General features: G+C 36.4%; 1 protein-coding gene across 1 annotated transcript in view; it reads left to right on the top strand.

Annotated features, from left to right (window-relative positions):
- LOC145997441 (mitogen-activated protein kinase kinase kinase 7-like) overlaps positions 1–17965 on the top strand; it is a 168843-nt gene that overhangs the window by 14880 nt on the left and 135998 nt on the right. The window contains exons 7-9 of the mRNA XM_083134484.1: positions 1860–1949; positions 4969–5087; positions 7446–7869. Of these exons, the coding sequence (XP_082990610.1) occupies positions 1860–1949; positions 4969–5087; positions 7446–7869 (633 nt within the window). The remainder of the gene's footprint in view (positions 1–1859; positions 1950–4968; positions 5088–7445; positions 7870–17965) is intronic.

The following is a 17965-nucleotide window of genomic DNA, read 5'->3' on the forward strand; positions in this document are numbered from 1 at the left end:
ATTGAATTGAATTAGAATTTTTGGATACATTGAAATCTCGCAGGTCCACTGTGCTTCATTGTTGAAATTCTGCCTTCTTTGAACTCCTTAAACCATCTAAAGACAGTAGAACGAGGTAGTACACATTCACTATAGGCTTGCTTAAGCTTTTCGCAAGTTTCCATGGGTGTATGCTACAAGAGGAAACTGAATTTTATTGCTGCATACTGCTCGTCTTGCGTCACCTCTATTTTTGTCAGGCAAAACTCAAACAACAGTCAAATAAAGGAACAGTGCTAGAGTACACGTTAAATCTCCTGCATATGGCCTTGAACGGCTGAACAGCACCAGCGAATCACAGACGTGCGGCATTGCCTAGTTCAGAATCTGTTTCACCTCGCTACTCAATTGTGTACCTGGCACTCGGATATAAATAGATTATTTCAAGTATCAGTAGTTCAACAATGGAAAGATAATGAATTTGCGAGTATGTACAAAAAACAAGCGTGAATGTAGCTTATACCGTTCCCTCTGTAGAAGCAATGTTATTATAAACGTATTTGTATTGTATCCTTTTTGCTCTCCCTTCGTTCCTGTTTTTAAAATAATGTTCGGGTGAAGAATAGAGAAGTAAAATTGACTTTAAGAAGTGCTCTAACAGCTCAAGCGTGTGGTGTGAATCAAGCTACCGTGTCTCGGATATGTTCGGGGGCAAAACAATGTGGATCTTGGCCTGTTCCAATGTTTCAATCACCTAGAAAGCACATTAACGTACCGAAAAGAACGACAAACTTAGATGACTTTCAAAAAGACGTAGTTCGTAGAACCGTCTTTGAATTTTACGATCATGGCGAATTTCCTACTGCCAAAAAGAAAACGTACTCTTTACGGGATAAAATATCTTACAAAGGCTCTACAACTTTCACCTTGAGAATATTTAAAAATTAGGCTTCAAGTACAGGAAAACCAACGACGGTTGTAAATTTCTGATGGAGAGAAGTGACATTGTTACGTCAAGGGTAAAATTCCTTCGTACAATGCACAAAATTCAGTTGTCTGGTGATTCGAGACCAACCTTTTACCTTGACGAGACATGGGTAAAACAGAACCACACATTAAAATGTGTTGTTAACTTGTTAACGAAGAACTTGACAATGTAACACAAGAACAATGGGCCACTTGTGTTAAACATGCAGACCAATTACAGGAAAACGATTTTGTAAGGGAGATAGATCGAGATGAAATTTTGGACCTAATTATAATAAATTTGAAGGACCGCACAGGGCGAAAGTAGTGTGGTCAGTGACGATGAGGACAATGACGGCAGTTGTTGGAATGACGAGGAGCCCCTGGCAGTCCCTCTGGCATAATCAAGTATGATCTTTTCTCCCATTAAGTTTAATATATGTTATATTATCTAATGTTCCGTGCTCTCCGTGACAAGGCATTTCGCTCAACCACTCTGTCTCTTTTCCGTGTGAGATTTCGACATGGCACAGCTGCAGTGCGCTGCTATTGGCTATCGCCATATGCAGGAGATTTGACGCGCACTCTAACAATGTTTGCAGGTATTATGTACGAAAACCAACTCTTTTCAAATATAATGATCAAAAATATAACATACAAGGGAACTTAAAAAAAAACTCATTCTTTGTTGAACAGCCTGAAAACTCAAGTGACATTTAATTTCTACATTTCTTTTTTTTATATTGGCTTCAGCAGTGTGTCTTTTTAACTATAAGTAGTGTTTTCCCCCTTAGTTTTACATACAATATGGCCACATATTTTTTATTTAGACTGTACAGTCTGCATGAGTTTATTATGTGTAATTCTTTGCCTTGTTTTATGCAGTGTAAACTATTTACATTGCTTATTTTCAGTGAATGAAGTACCAGAAGATAGTTTGCCATCTGAAACTATAAAAAGCCTAGTTGACACCGAATTCCACAACACCCCAATAAACAGTTCTCGTAAGTTTTTATCATTATTTGTCTTTGTTTTTGCTGCCTTCAGTTTGTTTTTCTAAACCAAATTTTCGAGTTTCAAAAGTTTTTGCACTTGGTGAGATTTACATTTATTGTTGGAGGTTAGTCTACTTTTGTTTGCCCAACATTTCAAATGATGAAGCACTGTAAGTGCAATTGTAATTACGGTAATATTATTATTTCAAATTGTAGTATTTTATTGCATTATGACTAAGGCCTGGGTTTTTAAGTAGGCAATACATGCGAAATTTTGTTACATAAGTTGCATAAGTATGTAGAAAAAATCACTGAAATATGTAAAAATATGTAAATATACTGCAATATGTAAAATATGTGACATACATATTCTTCTCATTTATGTAATGTTTTTTAGGTTCCTGGCAGTAAAACATGCAATTATACTAAATTAATTTCCTAATGTTATTGAATTTTAAGAAGTTTCTTGAAATAATAAAATTGTAGTACATTAAATTACATTGGAAAATTCGTAATCTGATAAACTGATAACGTGAATTACAACATTTTTGAGTACTAGGTGGTCAGATATTTGTAACCACAAGTGATGCATTTAAATTCCTACAATGTTGAAGAATATTCTCATTGAATGTAGAGAATGGTTTGTCGGGCAAGAAATAAAATGTACATTTAATGCAACAATACATTATTAAGGTTAAGGTTTTCTTAGATACAAAATTCCCAAACTTGTAATCAATAATAAGCAATACCTTCTTTATAACACGTGTTTTCACTCATATTCCTTGTATGAGCCAATTTTTCTTAAAATTTCAGATTTAGTCAAAATATTCTTCTCTCTCTGAAATTATACTGAACCATTACCAAATCATTTACAGGCTCTGTGAGAAATTTCTTTCTTTCATCACTACATTGTGCTGACATTAATGAAATGACTCAACATTTGCATTATTACCTGGAATGACAAACAAATATTCAAAAAATAACATAACTTGTAATAATGTGAAACATAATGTCCTTAACATAACTTGATATGGTTCCAGAAGTTTTATTTTGGGTGTTTATAATTCAATAACTGTTCTGTATCAGTCTTTGTTCTGGCAACACTTTTTTTTGGCAGTGTCTGAATCAAAATTAATTTCACTATTGGGTGTGTGAGAGCAGTCCACAGAATTTTAATTCATGATGTTTCCTTTGATTACTCTTTTTTTCGACCGAAACATATATTTTCAGAATTCAAGTTATTTGATGCTTAAAATATAGGACGTTTGTGATTTCTTTTTTCAAATTCCTCCCAAACGCCGGATATGTCCAAGAAAAAGAGGATGTCTGGTAACCCTATCTATGATGTGCTTCTGTTCTTGGCTGAGTGTTGATGGATTTGTTCTGCCCCTTGAGCTTAAGAGTGGATTTGTTTTTTTTTTATATTCTTGGTGTGGTTCGACATGGAGTATATGTACCGGGTGTTTCAACAGAGATGCCGTGATTTCAAATGGCATTTTAAAATATTTATTAGAATTACACAAAAGAAAAAAATACATAATCTGAGAAAACCCAAAAGTTTAATGGAAAACATGTTCGAAATGTCCACCTCGGCAATTTATCACTTTTCTCACCCGGTTGCACATGTTGTCAAATACCTGAGAAAGGGTTGCACGACTAACTTGTGCAGTACACTGTTCGATGTTTGCTTTTAAATCATCTAGTGATCGCGGTCCTCGTTTGAAAACTTCCTGCTTTACGTAACCCCACAAGAAATAGTCACATGGGTTTAAATCAGGGCTAGTTGGAGGCCACTCTAAACCATTTTGAAAGAAATGTGTGTAGCGATTTGAAATCACACGATTGTTGAATTTTGAGTGGAGGAAGGTCAGGACACGTTCAGTTGTATGCATCCTAGCTCCGTCTTGCTGGAAGCATTTCTGACGAATTGGACAACGTTTCCGACGAAGACCAGGACACATATTCTCCAGCCGGAACCATCTTTGGACAGAAACAAGAGAGCGTGACTCAATAGACCAGGTCACCAAATGAATCTTCTGCTGGAGTGAAAGTCTCCTGTCCTCCATTACTGTACTACTGTACTACAAACACAGATATAAAAATTAATTAAATTAAATTTTAGACTTTTGTCAATCATAACACACACAAATTATTACTGTGAATATACTAAATATTTTTTTATGGTCATTTGAAATCACAGTGTTTCTGTTGAAACACCCTGTATATCCGAGTGTGTGTTGCCTTTCAATACACAGCTACTGATCTACTAGGACCAAAAAAAAAAAAGAGTTGTACAATGAATCTTGTCATTTTTGTTAAGTTAATGTCTCCTATTACTATAACTAGGGGTGTGCAGGATGGTAATTTTTTCGTCAAGTTAGGAAATTTTAAAAACTATGATGCTTCGGACAGGAAACATTCACCATTTCCGACAAGTTGAAAAATTTTCAGGATGGAACATTCTGTTATCAGCACTGTGAAAAATTTGAATTCTACACGCTGTTGAAGTAATTGTTTTAACATTTCTGGAATGATAGCTGCCATTTCTCGGAAATTTATGACTCTTGTAGCTCACCAAAATGTTCAGAAATTAGCACTTTTAATGTGTGACCATTCAAAATGTTCTGACTGACTGAAAATCAGTGAATTATTTCCCTAAGTGAGGATCAGAACAGGGATTTTTTTTTTCGATCCTGGTAGTGACATTTGGGGACACTGCACACCATTAGTTATAACTGTAACATTGATTTGTCTTTAAATTATAAACAAATGTGTGATAAAGGGAGAGGGTATTCTTCCAAAGTGTTACGCCAAGAACTGTGCCAACTTCCTTGCATACAAAAGGATCTGTGTGTTTTGTTATATCTGAACCATGTCTCTGTCATTTATTGGATTGATGTTTAGATAACGACATAGTTCATTTTCAAAACTGATATATCTGTTGCAAAGAAGATTGTAAATAATCCTGATAGAATATGCTCTGCATCATTATTAGTTATCATTAGCAAGTTTACGTCTATAATTTCAGAAACCCAGATCTCAAACAGCATTAATGGTGCAGTCTCTATTGCTGAAAATACGAGGAGTGAGTCTAAGTCATTGCCACAAGTTGAACCAAAACCACCATTGACTATTCAAGTGGATGAGGTAAGTGTAATGAAGAAAATAATTAGGATTTCTATTAAGGGTGCTAAAAACTTCACAAATTAACATGTTATTTAACCTTCAGCCACTGGACCTCTCAGGTGCATGTATTCTTGTTCACTCCGGTGCATTATTCAAGAACGTGCTTTTCAAACTTGCCACGAAGTACAAAAAATCTTAACTCGAGAACTAATTGTCATAGACAAGTGAAATTTGTTTTGTTTTCTTTTTTAAAGATGGGGCTTTAAGCGGAGGTAACATTTTTACATTGTGCCTCCCAATAATTAGTGTTAAACGAAGAAGAAGAAAGTTGAATTTTTTAAAAAAGTTGTCATATCCCTGTACCCCCCTCAATAGACCAAAGTGAATTAAAAAAATGTAGTATGTAGCAGTGGTACAATCCTACAACCTCACAAATTTTAATTAAAAAAGAGACTGCTACTTCTTGAGTAAAAAAAGAATAACATTGTATAAAATGGCAGTGTTGCCAGCTTTGAGGCAATGCCCGAAATTTCACTTCTAGAATCGACCATATAAACTCTGGATGGACCAAATTTGGAGGAAATGCACGAGAAAAGACCACTATATAAGGATATGTAATTCACGTGTTGCAAATTTGAAAAAAGAAAAAAAAAAACTGAAATTATAGGGTTCGGAAATTTTGTGTAATTACAGAAAATTTCGAACTTTGGGCCTTTGCCCCTCTTCCCCCTGGACCCTTAATTATCGGATGTTACTTAAAATGTTGCTTTTTACTCATTCTTATATTTAGAATTTAAATTGTTCAGAATGATGCAGTAGTTTAGAAGTTATAGCCTTTTGTCTTCAATTTATCGCATAATAACAAAAGCGAAACAAAGGGCTTTTTCAAACGGAGCTTGTTAATAATAGTAACAATGGGTGTATTGTTTTGTAATTCCAGTATATAATACCTTTATGCATAAACTAATGAACAAAAAAAGACAGAACTGAATACGGTGTATAGTTTTCAAGAAATTACACATGAACTGCTACTGTGTGATAACCCGTGGTTGGGTCATATTTTGACAATCGGCCCTTTGCCCCTGCTTCCCCCCTGAATCCTTAATTGTCGGACGTTGCTAAATATGTTGCTTTTCACTCATTTTTGCTTGTAGAATTTATTTTTTCAAATAGATGCAGTACTTTACAAGTTATAGCCACTTTCAGAAATTATCCTATAATAATATGGTTAGTAAGAAAGGGAAACAAAGGTTTTTTTCAAACTTTGCTTGTTAATAGTGGTTACAATGGATGTATTGTTTTGTAATTAGAGTATGGCATTGCTACATATGTATACTAACGAGAAAAAAAAAGGACAGAACTGAAATATCGTGTGCAGCTTTTGAGAAATTGCACGTTAATTGCTGCCGCGTGCTGCTGGTCAAAATATCTACCATCCGGCATTAAGGGGTTCACATGTGGTGATCGAAATTTCGACCTTCAGGCTGCTAAAGGTTAATCAGATACAAACACATACTTTGGTTTTACGTTGTGTAAAAACATATCACTTTCCTCAGTAATCGATGTTCAAATCATATCATTGCAAATATTTTATTTAAAATTGCTTGCATGTGAAAAATCCCTGTAAAAATCCCCCACGTAGTTTGTGAATTATAATATACATCATAGAGATATGAAGTTATTTCTTGTAAAGTAATATAGATACTTAATGCAATCCAAACCTGGAGGCTGTATTTCTATTTACAAGAAATGTGGATTTAGTTTACAATTGTCTGGAAAAATGCAAAATTTGTCTTCAAAAACTTGGAAAAGTTAGTCATTTCGTATATAATCAAAAGTAAGCATTTTCTTCCCCCCATCCCCAATATTTCCAGAATAATATTTCACTTCACTAATTTCTAATGACATACCTCAAGGCTCATGTAACAATCCTGATGGCACAATGGTAGCATCATCGCCTGGTAGTCAAGGAGTCCCGGGTTCGATACCTGGTGGAGGCACATGGCACCGTGGTTTGGATTCCACTTTATACCGTAGGTCCAGTTCTGTTTAGCCTTACTGTGCATAAAGTGAACTTAAAACTCCAACTCAATCAATCATGTAACAATCCAAACATGTACCGCTGAACATTATCTGAGTCACAGTATGTACCAAAAAACATGCTATGCAACGACAATGTACGTTAGCGAAAATACATGGTGATACATATTTGTACCACCTGGGTGTTGAATGGTTAAAGACAGAATTAACTTTTACCAGTCGATATTAGTATGCAGTTAAGTAAAGTTATGTACAAAGATGAAGTTGGTAGGTACTGCATAATATTAAGTTGGCTGTTCTTGTTTCTGAATTTATGCTTATCAGTTTTTCTTCTTTCAGGATACATGGAGATTACCAGCTGAAAAGGAGAACTACTTACTGAACGTGCACAGCACGTCACAGCAAGGCCAAGCAAAGAATGGCTCACAAACTGGATCCACGTTCCGAGTGCTCCAACCTTGTGATCAGAATGCTCTGAACGAGAGTTACCCCGCTTTGTTACTCGGAAACAAACCCGGTGCTCAGCATTACGGTCCACCGGGGAACGGACTTGTCCATGGACAAATGCAGCAAGAACTGATTGGATCGCCCAATGTCTTTCTCCCATGTGTCAAAAATAATAGTAGTAATAGACAGAATTTGGGGCCTAGTTTCGGATTGAACCGTGCCGTGCTTCCGCAGAAGAGGCATCCGTCGGATGCAAATATGCTTCAAGTCAAGGATGATTTGAGTGTACCGGATAGCAAGGAAATCAAAGTGCATGGTAAGTTTTGTGCTTGGAAGTGATAATGTTAATTATTAATTATTATGCAATCGGTAAAACTGTCAGAGCTGGGAATCGTCTGTAACTCTTTTATTCTGTAATTGTTGACATTCGTACTTACTTATTCTGCATTGCGAAAGATTCTTTAACAAGGGATTTCCCTTCTTTTTTAACGAAATTAGTATCTATTGTCGACATATAGAGTAATTATTGTTCATTCTTTTCTCGCTTCCTGGACACGCAAAATGGTGGGCAAATCTTGACTAACGTTGTGTTTCAAACGGCAAAGCAGTGTTTCAACCTTTTTAACAGAAAAATTCCCGCATAGCCCTGAAAATCATTCACGCATAGCCCCAAAAACCATTCGGGATAGTATGACCATCCACGAATAGCCCCAAAAACCATTCATGCATAGCTCCAAAACCCATTCTGGATCGTATAACCATCCACGAATAGCCCCAAAAACCATTCATGATAGCCCCATGCACCGTCACGGTAGAGGAGTCCCGGGTTCGATACCCGGTGGAGGCACAAGTGGTTCGGATCCCACTTTAAACTGTAGGTCCAGTCCCGATTACCCTTACTGTGCATAAAGTGGACTTAAAACACCAACTCAAACCAAACCAAACCATCACGGTAAGGTTAGGTTAGGTTAGGTTGCGTTAGGTTGGGCAATATAGTGAAAAATACTGTGTGTTTGGAAACACTTACCAGGGATTACGTCATCAGATGCTCGCACATCCGGTTCAAGTACATGGATGGAAATGCAAGCAACAGCTTTCGTGTATCGGATGGACATTATTATAGAAAAATACATGATTTAGCAGCCAAATACATTGGAAAATGCGAGAAAACACTTCTACGACCTTCCGAAATTACACAGAAACTCAATTCCGTAAGTACTTTCTCCTTTAAATTTGAAGAAATCTGATTCCTGGCTTTGACAGTTTTACCATGCAATCATTTGCACTTGCAAGAATAGAACAGAACACAGTTCGTAACTGGAGTTTGACCTTAGGCAGCTGCAGATTCACAGAGAGAGCAAAGAGAACAATTACCCCTCAACTGCCCCTGTGATACCTGATATTGGAGATTCTTTCCCTGGACATCTTTGTGTACAAAGTCTGCACATCACCTTGCTCCACACTACTCTTTTGTTTCCATTTTCAAAATTTCCTCTGCTTTCAAAAAACCACTATTGTACTCCAAATTCTGAAAAATTACATCTGTGTAGAATTCCTTCTAGAGCATTCATATGAATCTTCATGTAGTTTGCTTTTGCTGTTTAGATAATCACAATAGTTTAATAGGTTTATGTTGCCACACAAGGAATCATGTGAATACTTTAGAAGAAATTCTAAGCAGATGCAAGGTAAAGGTCAAGTTCCCCCTGCGTATAGATAGCTAGAGTTGGAAGTGGTTGGAAAAAAAAATGTTTTTTTTGGAAAAAAAAAACAAAGTTTTTTTCCGTGGCTTATTTGGTTGTGCTTTTTTCACAAAAGTGTCTCAAATCAATGAAAATACAGGAGTTGGCAGTATTTTTCCTGTTCAATGGTTTTCGTTTATCTCCCTACTGTAAAATAAACACCAATTTTTAAATATAAAATACAATTTACAATATGAAATTTGTAGCTAGACATATACAGTGTTTTCAAGAAAGCTGGCTTTTTTGAATGGGTGGTTCTTTCCGAGTGTTAACTTACCTAATAGTATGATTAGTGTGATATGATTTTCAATGTTTGAATTTGTTATATGAACACGTACATGAAGCAAAAAAGAAAATACTGCTCTACCTTTTGAAAATCTAGTATCCAATCTCTTTACATTAAATTTTGTGTTCAGTAATATATATTTGTATTCTGGCTTTCCAGTACGTCATGTATAATTTTGTTTAAATGCCCTCTATACCTGGTCACGGACCAACTAGTGATGTATTTTGGCTGCTTGTTGCAGTGGTTCTCGACCTTTGTGAGACCACAGCTCAGTAAATTTATTTCTTACAAGTCGATGTCCTGATCCCAACAATTTCACTCATAAATACATTTGTGAACTTTAAAGTTTATATGGAAATTAATATGCAACCTTAATTATTATTAATATATCAAGTATGGCATAATCAGAGCAGGCCCGTAGCTAGAGGGGGACAGGAGGGCAAGCTCTGCCCCCCCTGTGAAAAATACAGAACACATTCTTACCTGGAATTCTCACTAATCTTTACAATTATGTGATGTGTTACTCTAGCAACATTACAAAGACACTAAATTGATTTTGTGATTTATTAGGGTGTATGGGATTCCGTATAATGTATCAGGATTTGGGGGGAAAAATTTGGTTCCAGATTAGACTTCGGGAAATGATTTCACAATTTTCAGTATCTAGAACAGTTGTGACATTTTGAGTAGTCTTGTAACAAAGGTGCCTAATGTGTTTGGATGTTTTCTTGGATGTGTTGCTATGAACTTTGAATTGCTTAATTTTTTGTTTCCCAAGTCTATCTTTTGGTAATAGTGTGGTAGTATTTGATTTTTGTTACTTTGCGTTACTTTTCTGCCACTTCTAGCTAATCGCAACAATGAAGGATGATGTGAAATTGATGAAGAGTCACTCATAAACAGTGTTGCAACTACAGGAGGGCAGGGGGCATTGTCCCTTCCCCCTGATCTTGGACGGAAGTCCATTCTAGGGGAAGCAAACATTTAAGTAAAAAAAACAAGACTAGGAGAATCTAAGAATAGCAGGACAATTGGATACTCATGATGGAATTAGTTTTAACGTGTTCCTTGCATTTTTCTGCCAGATGGCCAAGGGCACTTGCAAGGGGCACAGAGGGGCAATTGTCCCCCCCCCCCCCTCGATTTCAAATTTTAAACAAATAAAAATACATTTCGTAAAATTTTCTTGCTTGCTTTGATTGCAATGTCTCCTATTCTTATAGACCAAGTTCAGAGCCATAGCTATGGGGAGGCGGGAGTCGGCCCTGGGAGCCAAACGATCTATATGAAAAAAAAATGTTAAAGAGAATGCCATGGTGCCCCGTAAAATTATGGCACCCTATTAAAACAATTTCTTTCTATGAAACTTAATATGAAATATTAATGATGACACTGTAATCCAAGAAGTCATTGATCAATCAAGGGATTCCTATTTGTTTGTCAGGTGTCAAAACATGCATTTCAACTATAATATAATACAATTCACACAATATTTTGCAAAATGGTTAACGTAACCAGTAGGCAAATATTGTCTGTAGTGATGCACCCAGGGGTTAATGACAAATTTAAAACTAATTTTATATTTAACAGAATAAACAACGTTAAATTGTATTAAGTTAAATTTAACACTACTTAGGTGAGTGAGTATGAAGCTTTTTTGGAACGACATTTCAGGTTCCAACTGCCCCCTTCATCAGGTTCATAAATATTTTCCTAAGCACTGAACATAGTGCCATGTTGAAAAGTGTTTTAAGTGTTTTCAACCCTACCCTCAACCTAATCCTCTTTTAACACTTTTTAACGTGGCACTATGTTCAGTGCTTAGGAAAATATTTACGAACCTGATGAAGGGGGCAGTTGGACCCTGAAATGTCGTTCCAAGAAAGCTTCATACTCGCTCACGTAAGTAGTGTTAAATTTAACTTAATACAATTTAATGTTGTTTATTCTGGTAAATATAAAATTAGTTTTAAATTTGTCGTTAACCCCTGGGTGCAACGGAACTTTTGCGATCCAGCGGTTGAAAAACACTGGCACTAAAATTGAAGTAGAAGTGAATAAGACTGGCTGCAAATGGGGAAAAAATCTATAAAATAAATCTGGAGTGGACCTACAGTTTGAAATGAGATTCGGAGTACTCTGCCTCCACTGAGGATTGAACCTCAGACCGCTTCTTATTACAAGGCAACAGCATTACTTTATTCCACTCCAGAGGCTCATTCATGATTATAAAAGGAGCATTCTATCAAAAAGCAGGCTTTTTCCATCAATTTGCAATTGTTCTCTGTGATTTACAGGCTAAATGAAATCTTAATCTCTGATGAAGTAGCTAACAATCTTGTTAAGAATAGAAGCAACACATGACAAGGTGGTGGGAGGGGGTCACATTGAAGTGACAAGTGAGATGGGCACCTTCAGTCTGTAAGCAAGCATCCACCATGCATGCACAAACAAGACCGAGGCGACATGATGCGTGCCATTGAAGGAGCTTTCAGACTGAAGTCTCAGATGACAAGCGACACAGACTTCTTCAGTATAAAGCAAAACATTCACTGTGCATATAAGAAAAACAGACCGATGCAACTGTGCACGATCCATGCCATTGAGAAAACAGTATAGTCCGAGCAACATGCAAGTGACATGTTTAGCTCATTGTCGCACTTCAATTCAAAAGGTTGAATGGATTACTAGATTACTGCTTTCAAGTAACACATGTCACTTGTTGTTTCGGTCTGAAAGTTCCCTGAGAAAACGGTACAGGTCAAGTGACAAGCGACAGAGCCACGTGTGGCTTTTGTTTCAAAGCTCCATTAAACAGGATATATACACACATTCACGTAATACGTATACTTCTGCATATGTGTTGTGAACAGTACAGATATTTAATTGTCCCGAAACATCGAATATTTTGATACTAACATTTATTTCATATTTTATGACATCAACATTTAAATTGAGACACAAACATGTAAAAGCCTGTTTTAAGTCAATTTCATGGTCAGATGTGCTCATTAGGACTTCACGTTTAGTTTTAACCCTAGTTTACCCACGCCGTACGAGAAACTTACATACCGGGTGCTGACTCACAGGCCACACTTTGTTTTATCACTAAATGTCAAGAAACCATTTTATAATTGAATCATTGCTTCCTTTGCTGATTATATATGTGCTCTTAGTAGTTTTTGTAATTATTATAATTAATAAATATCATTAATAAAAATAATAACCAATTATTTCATGAGTCTCTCACATAGTCTCACATAGTCTATATTTTATCATTCACTAAAACTCAGAAAATCCATAATAATTTTATTTTCTTGTAGTTTACGGTTATTACAAGCATAAGAAAACAGTTTTTCGTTGTGACGTTTCAAGAGAACACACGCTTCCTTCATCAGACATTTTCTTATGCTTGTAATAACCGTAAACTACAAAAAAAAATTAATTAATGTTTTTTAGTTTGCAGAAGTGCAGTTGTTTATTAAATATGATAATTACAATAATTACGATCATAATCAACCAATTGTACACTGTCACTGGCATGAGTGTCTCAAATGATACACATTCAAAGATGCCACCTGATGCCCACCAAGTGCATTTTGCCTCCTAATTACATTAAATACATTTATGTTTTTATAAACAAAAGTAATAAGGAAATATTGGGAACATCCTAGGAGACGAATGTAATTTATTTTCAAACAGTTGTAAAATATAAATAATAGAGGTTTTGTGCCTGCAAGGCACTCCCCGGTAAGCTAGGGTTAAAATTGTGTCTGAACCACCATGCAGTCCACTGGGATTTGCCAATATCTGCTACATCATGTAATTTTCTTTAGCTAGTTGTAAAATACGTCACTGCAAACCTGTAAACTCAAAATAGTAACTTCAAGTGAAATAGGTTAGCTGTAATTGGTAAAAAGCCAAAAAAGCCAAACTTTCTGTTTTTTTAAAAAAAAGCCAGATTTTTATCGGAAAAAAACAATCCCTTCAAAAAAGCCAGCTTATTTGCAACTCTATAGATAGCACTGTGCCATGAAGGCACATTTAGGAGATGCGGTTGTAGGGCCCCAAACATTCTCGATCTCTGATATTTTGGAGGTTATGTGATCAGCACATGCTCAGGCCACGTTAAATACCCCAGGGTTGCCCCCGATACCAATTGATTTGATTCTGGGTTAGCCCTAGAGCTGCTTTATGCAGGGACAATGCCGGAAAAACCCCAACCTCAGATCACGCATCCTGGGAATTGAACCTGGTCCTACTGGCTAGACCACTGCTACAGCTCCTAAACAGATGCAGTTTTTCAGAATTTGGAATATCATAGCGGTTATTTGAAAGGAGAGGAAAATTTTGAATACGGCCTCACTGGTATCAGGCAAAGGTCCAGCTAGTAGTTTACTTTTAAGACAAATTGTAAAAAGGTAAAGTGTTCCCCTGTGCATAGCACCACGCCATGAAGGCGCCTAAAATAGTTCATGCAATGTAATGTGTGGACGATGGTTCAAGTATAATGTAAGGGAAGGGGTTATATAGAAAGACTTTACCTTATCTATGTTTGCAGGAATGATACTGCTTTGACAGCTTATTGTTGATTTTAATATATTATGCTACAGAAAAATCGATAGCAGTGCCAACTGGCACACAGGGGTTTGGGGGTGCAGTAAGAATGATAGATTAAGAAAGACCAATAGTTCACAAAAGTTTTCCTTTTGGGATTAAAATATATTTTTTTTTATTAAATATTTTTTCTTATATTTTCAAACAGAAAATTTTGATCACTAGAAAAGTAGAAAGTGAATTACCACTTTACCAGATTAGAAGAAAACCTTCATTAACTGAATAGTTCGAGTCATTGATTACGGCGCAGAAGAGTAGACGACTGGCAAGAAAATGTTCATTTCTACCGTGCTTTAGATATTCTAGTAAATCAAGTAAACAATAGAGTATGAAACAAATCAATGAAAGCTTCACCTTTTTAAGCCCTAACGAAACACACCGACAGACAGTGGAATCCGCTACTAATTTCTGGGAGAAATATGAAGAAAATGTATCTTGCACTGTAGATACAGAAATTGTTTGTTTTCGGAATGTAGTGTCAACTGAAATCAAAAGAAGAAACATGTCCAACATCAGCGCAGTTGCAGGATTCCTCTTCATAGGTAACAAAATTCTGGCTAGCAGCATTCCTGACATAGGCATTGCTTAAATGCTGAATTTGACTTGACCTGTGACGTCTTCATCAGCTGATAAGTTGTTTCAAAAAAATGCAGAAGACTGGTAATGGGCATTTAACAATATCATATTTTCTTGAAGTGACAGTGTATTGAACCTGTTGTACCAGTTTTCACATTGATTCAATTTACATGTATGTATTTTCATATTTGTATATACTAATATAGCTAAATGTAGGCATGAATTAATATTTTAGAAAGGAAAGCTTAAAAAAAACCCTCACAACTGAAAGTTGCAGGGGGTGCAGAGCATCTTAGTTACGCTACTGCGCAGGGGTTTCGCACCATTTTGCATCCTTCAGAATATACAGGGAAATATTCCCTTACGTAAAATCCTTATCTTGATGTTTATAAAAGGGGCTTGAGTATGGACATCCGCAACTGATTAAGAAGGTAAGGTACTGAAAACTTCCTCAGATACAGCGTAAAAGGCCTATACTTCACCCAAAACAAAACAAAAAAAAAACATTGGATAGGACTCTATCATCTCCCAACAAGGAAGATAAACAGTTGGGAAGGTTAAAAGTTGTGTCTGAGGATATTAAAATCTGCACATTTAATAACAATATGCTGAACACCTAAAGCAACATTACATACACGATGGGAAGAAAAGCATTCACTTTGCATGCTTGACAACCAGATCAAGGCAACGTGATGCATGTTACTGAGTAAATGACTCAGTCCAAGTGACACTCAAGCGACATGTGTCAATTCAGTACAAAAGGTTAAATTTATTTCTCTGTATTCATATCCAAATGAGAAGTGTTGCTTTTGGCTTGTTACTTTGATCTGAAAGCTTTCTAATTGAAATGTCTGTGCCACAACTCCTTCATGTACTGTGAACTTCATACTTCTCTTACTGAACAATGTTACAGACTTATCTTCAGCTTTTGTTCCATTAATAATAAAGCTTAGCAATTCTGTTTAGTTGATTTACTGGACCAAGTTGTAATATGATCCATAAACATTCCAGCAGTAGTTTTCCATAGAAAGGCCTGAAGATTTGGAATTCATCTGTTTCTTAAAGTCTGAATTTCCCTTTGCCTTGCCTTGTCTGATGGATATTATTTTTGAAAATGCTGAGCAGAACTTTTCAAAAGATTTCCACCACCTTGTATTGGCAATAAACAAGGCCTTTGATAGCCCTTCCATTACAGAATCACTTTTAATTATAGTATGTAGACATTCTCCATGGCAGAGTGGTTATCACATTGTGCTACCATGCCAGATTCGAATCCCAGCCTGGGCATGGGTGTTCTTTGTGAGTGTTCCTTCATCTATTTCATCATATCATCACTCATCCTCATCTTTGCAATTAGCGAAGAGTGGCAGAAAAGCAAAGTAAAATAAACCAAATCAATCAGTCACTATAATATGTTGATTCTGTGGAAGAAATTGAAAATAATCCTTATCACCTAGAGGCATGCATATCTCATTTTTGGTGGAACCACGAGATAACACACAGTAATGTTCATATTTCATTTCCGAAAGGTGACAGTTGAATTCAGGGAGTCGTAACGTACCCAATTTGCGTTACACGGTACGTTCCATTTTGTAGGAGGAAGAGTATGGTTCAGCTGCTGGTACCCATGGAACGTAACGAAATGCAATATGTTACAGACTGACGTTACAGAGAACGTAACAAAATGTATTATGGTAGATATTAACGTTATAAAGGAACGGAACGAAATGAGCACATTGGAACATAACGTAATATGCAATATGGTATATACTACCGTTACAAGGATACAAGGAACGTAGTAACGAAATGCATTGTGGTATATACTAGCGTTACAAAAAAACGTAACGAAATGCAACATGGTAGTAAATAACGGTACATAGGAACGTAATGAATGCAATCCTCCGTAACGGAACGAAGTGAAAGGCAATATGGTTAATTAACGTTACATAGGAATGTAACAAAATGTAAACCACTGTAGCGGAACGGAACAAAATGCAGTTGGGTACATACCATCTGCATAAGGAACGTAAATAAATTCAGTATGGTAGATGTTAACGTTACAAGGAAAGAACAATTCACAAATGTTTGCTAGTAACGTTATAGGTGCGTGACAAATATAATCTATTAAACATCAAGGAAGAAAAAGGAATAGCCCAAATCTCTTGCCATTCATTGGAACATTGCGAAAAATAACTCAGTATATTGTGTGGGATTAATGTTTCGTTAAAAATATGGTTGTTTGTAAATTAATGAATTTCCACCAGGGTTGTTAAAGGATCAGGAATTTTAAATCAATTCAATTCAGGTTCAGCAGGGAATATTAGCAAGCATAAATGGATCTGGACCGTAAAGAGCCTTTTTATGTTTAAGGTATTTAAATAAGTTCCAGGAACCTTTTTTCTGGATCAATTGAAATACGGCACAGGGTCCTTCGTTCCGGATCAATTTAAAGACGGTCTAAGTTCCATATTTGAAATGAAACAATACGCAACTTGGACCGAATTTACACTGTGATAGAACAGGTTCCGGTATTGTTGCGGAACCCAATAGAACCCATTAGTTGATGGGTTCGTGGACGTTTAAAAACCCTGATTTGAAAATTACATTTTTGGCTCGAAATTGAATAAACCTTCCATGTAGTGTAGAAATGAGTAGCCATAGGCGTGCGCACGAAGTCCAAAGGGGGGGTTAATGCCCCGCCCTAATCATGGACGTCTGCAGATATTTTCGACGGAGGGAGAAGCGAGGTATTTTTCCATGGGGCATATTACCCCGATAATAGTGTTGCCCCCTCAAGAAACACCACTTGAATTCGAAATTATCGCATTCCTGCATACCCATTATAATAATTAATGTAAATTACTATGACTGGAATCAAATTATACGTGTGAAATATATACTTTTAGCTGACATTCGTTTTCTAAAGGAGAGAGGTGGCCATCCGCACCCCCCTTTCAGATTTCCATGCCCCTATATTATTATACTTTAATCCAGAAATTTAGGGGAGAGGAATTTTATCGCCGGTTATTAAACTATATTATGCTCTTGAAGAAAATGAAGTATTTTTAAGCCAATGAAAGTTCACAAAACAACTACGGCTAAAGAAGGTGCAGTGGCGCAACCACAGGGGGGGGGGAGATTGGGCCTCAACCTTGGACGGAAATCAATTCTAAGGGGTAAGGTTGCAAACA

Source organism: Lepisma saccharinum, chromosome 13, assembly GCF_977018435.1.
Source record: "Lepisma saccharinum chromosome 13, izLepSacc3.1, whole genome shotgun sequence".
Lineage (NCBI taxonomy): Eukaryota > Metazoa > Arthropoda > Insecta > Zygentoma > Lepismatidae > Lepisma > Lepisma saccharinum.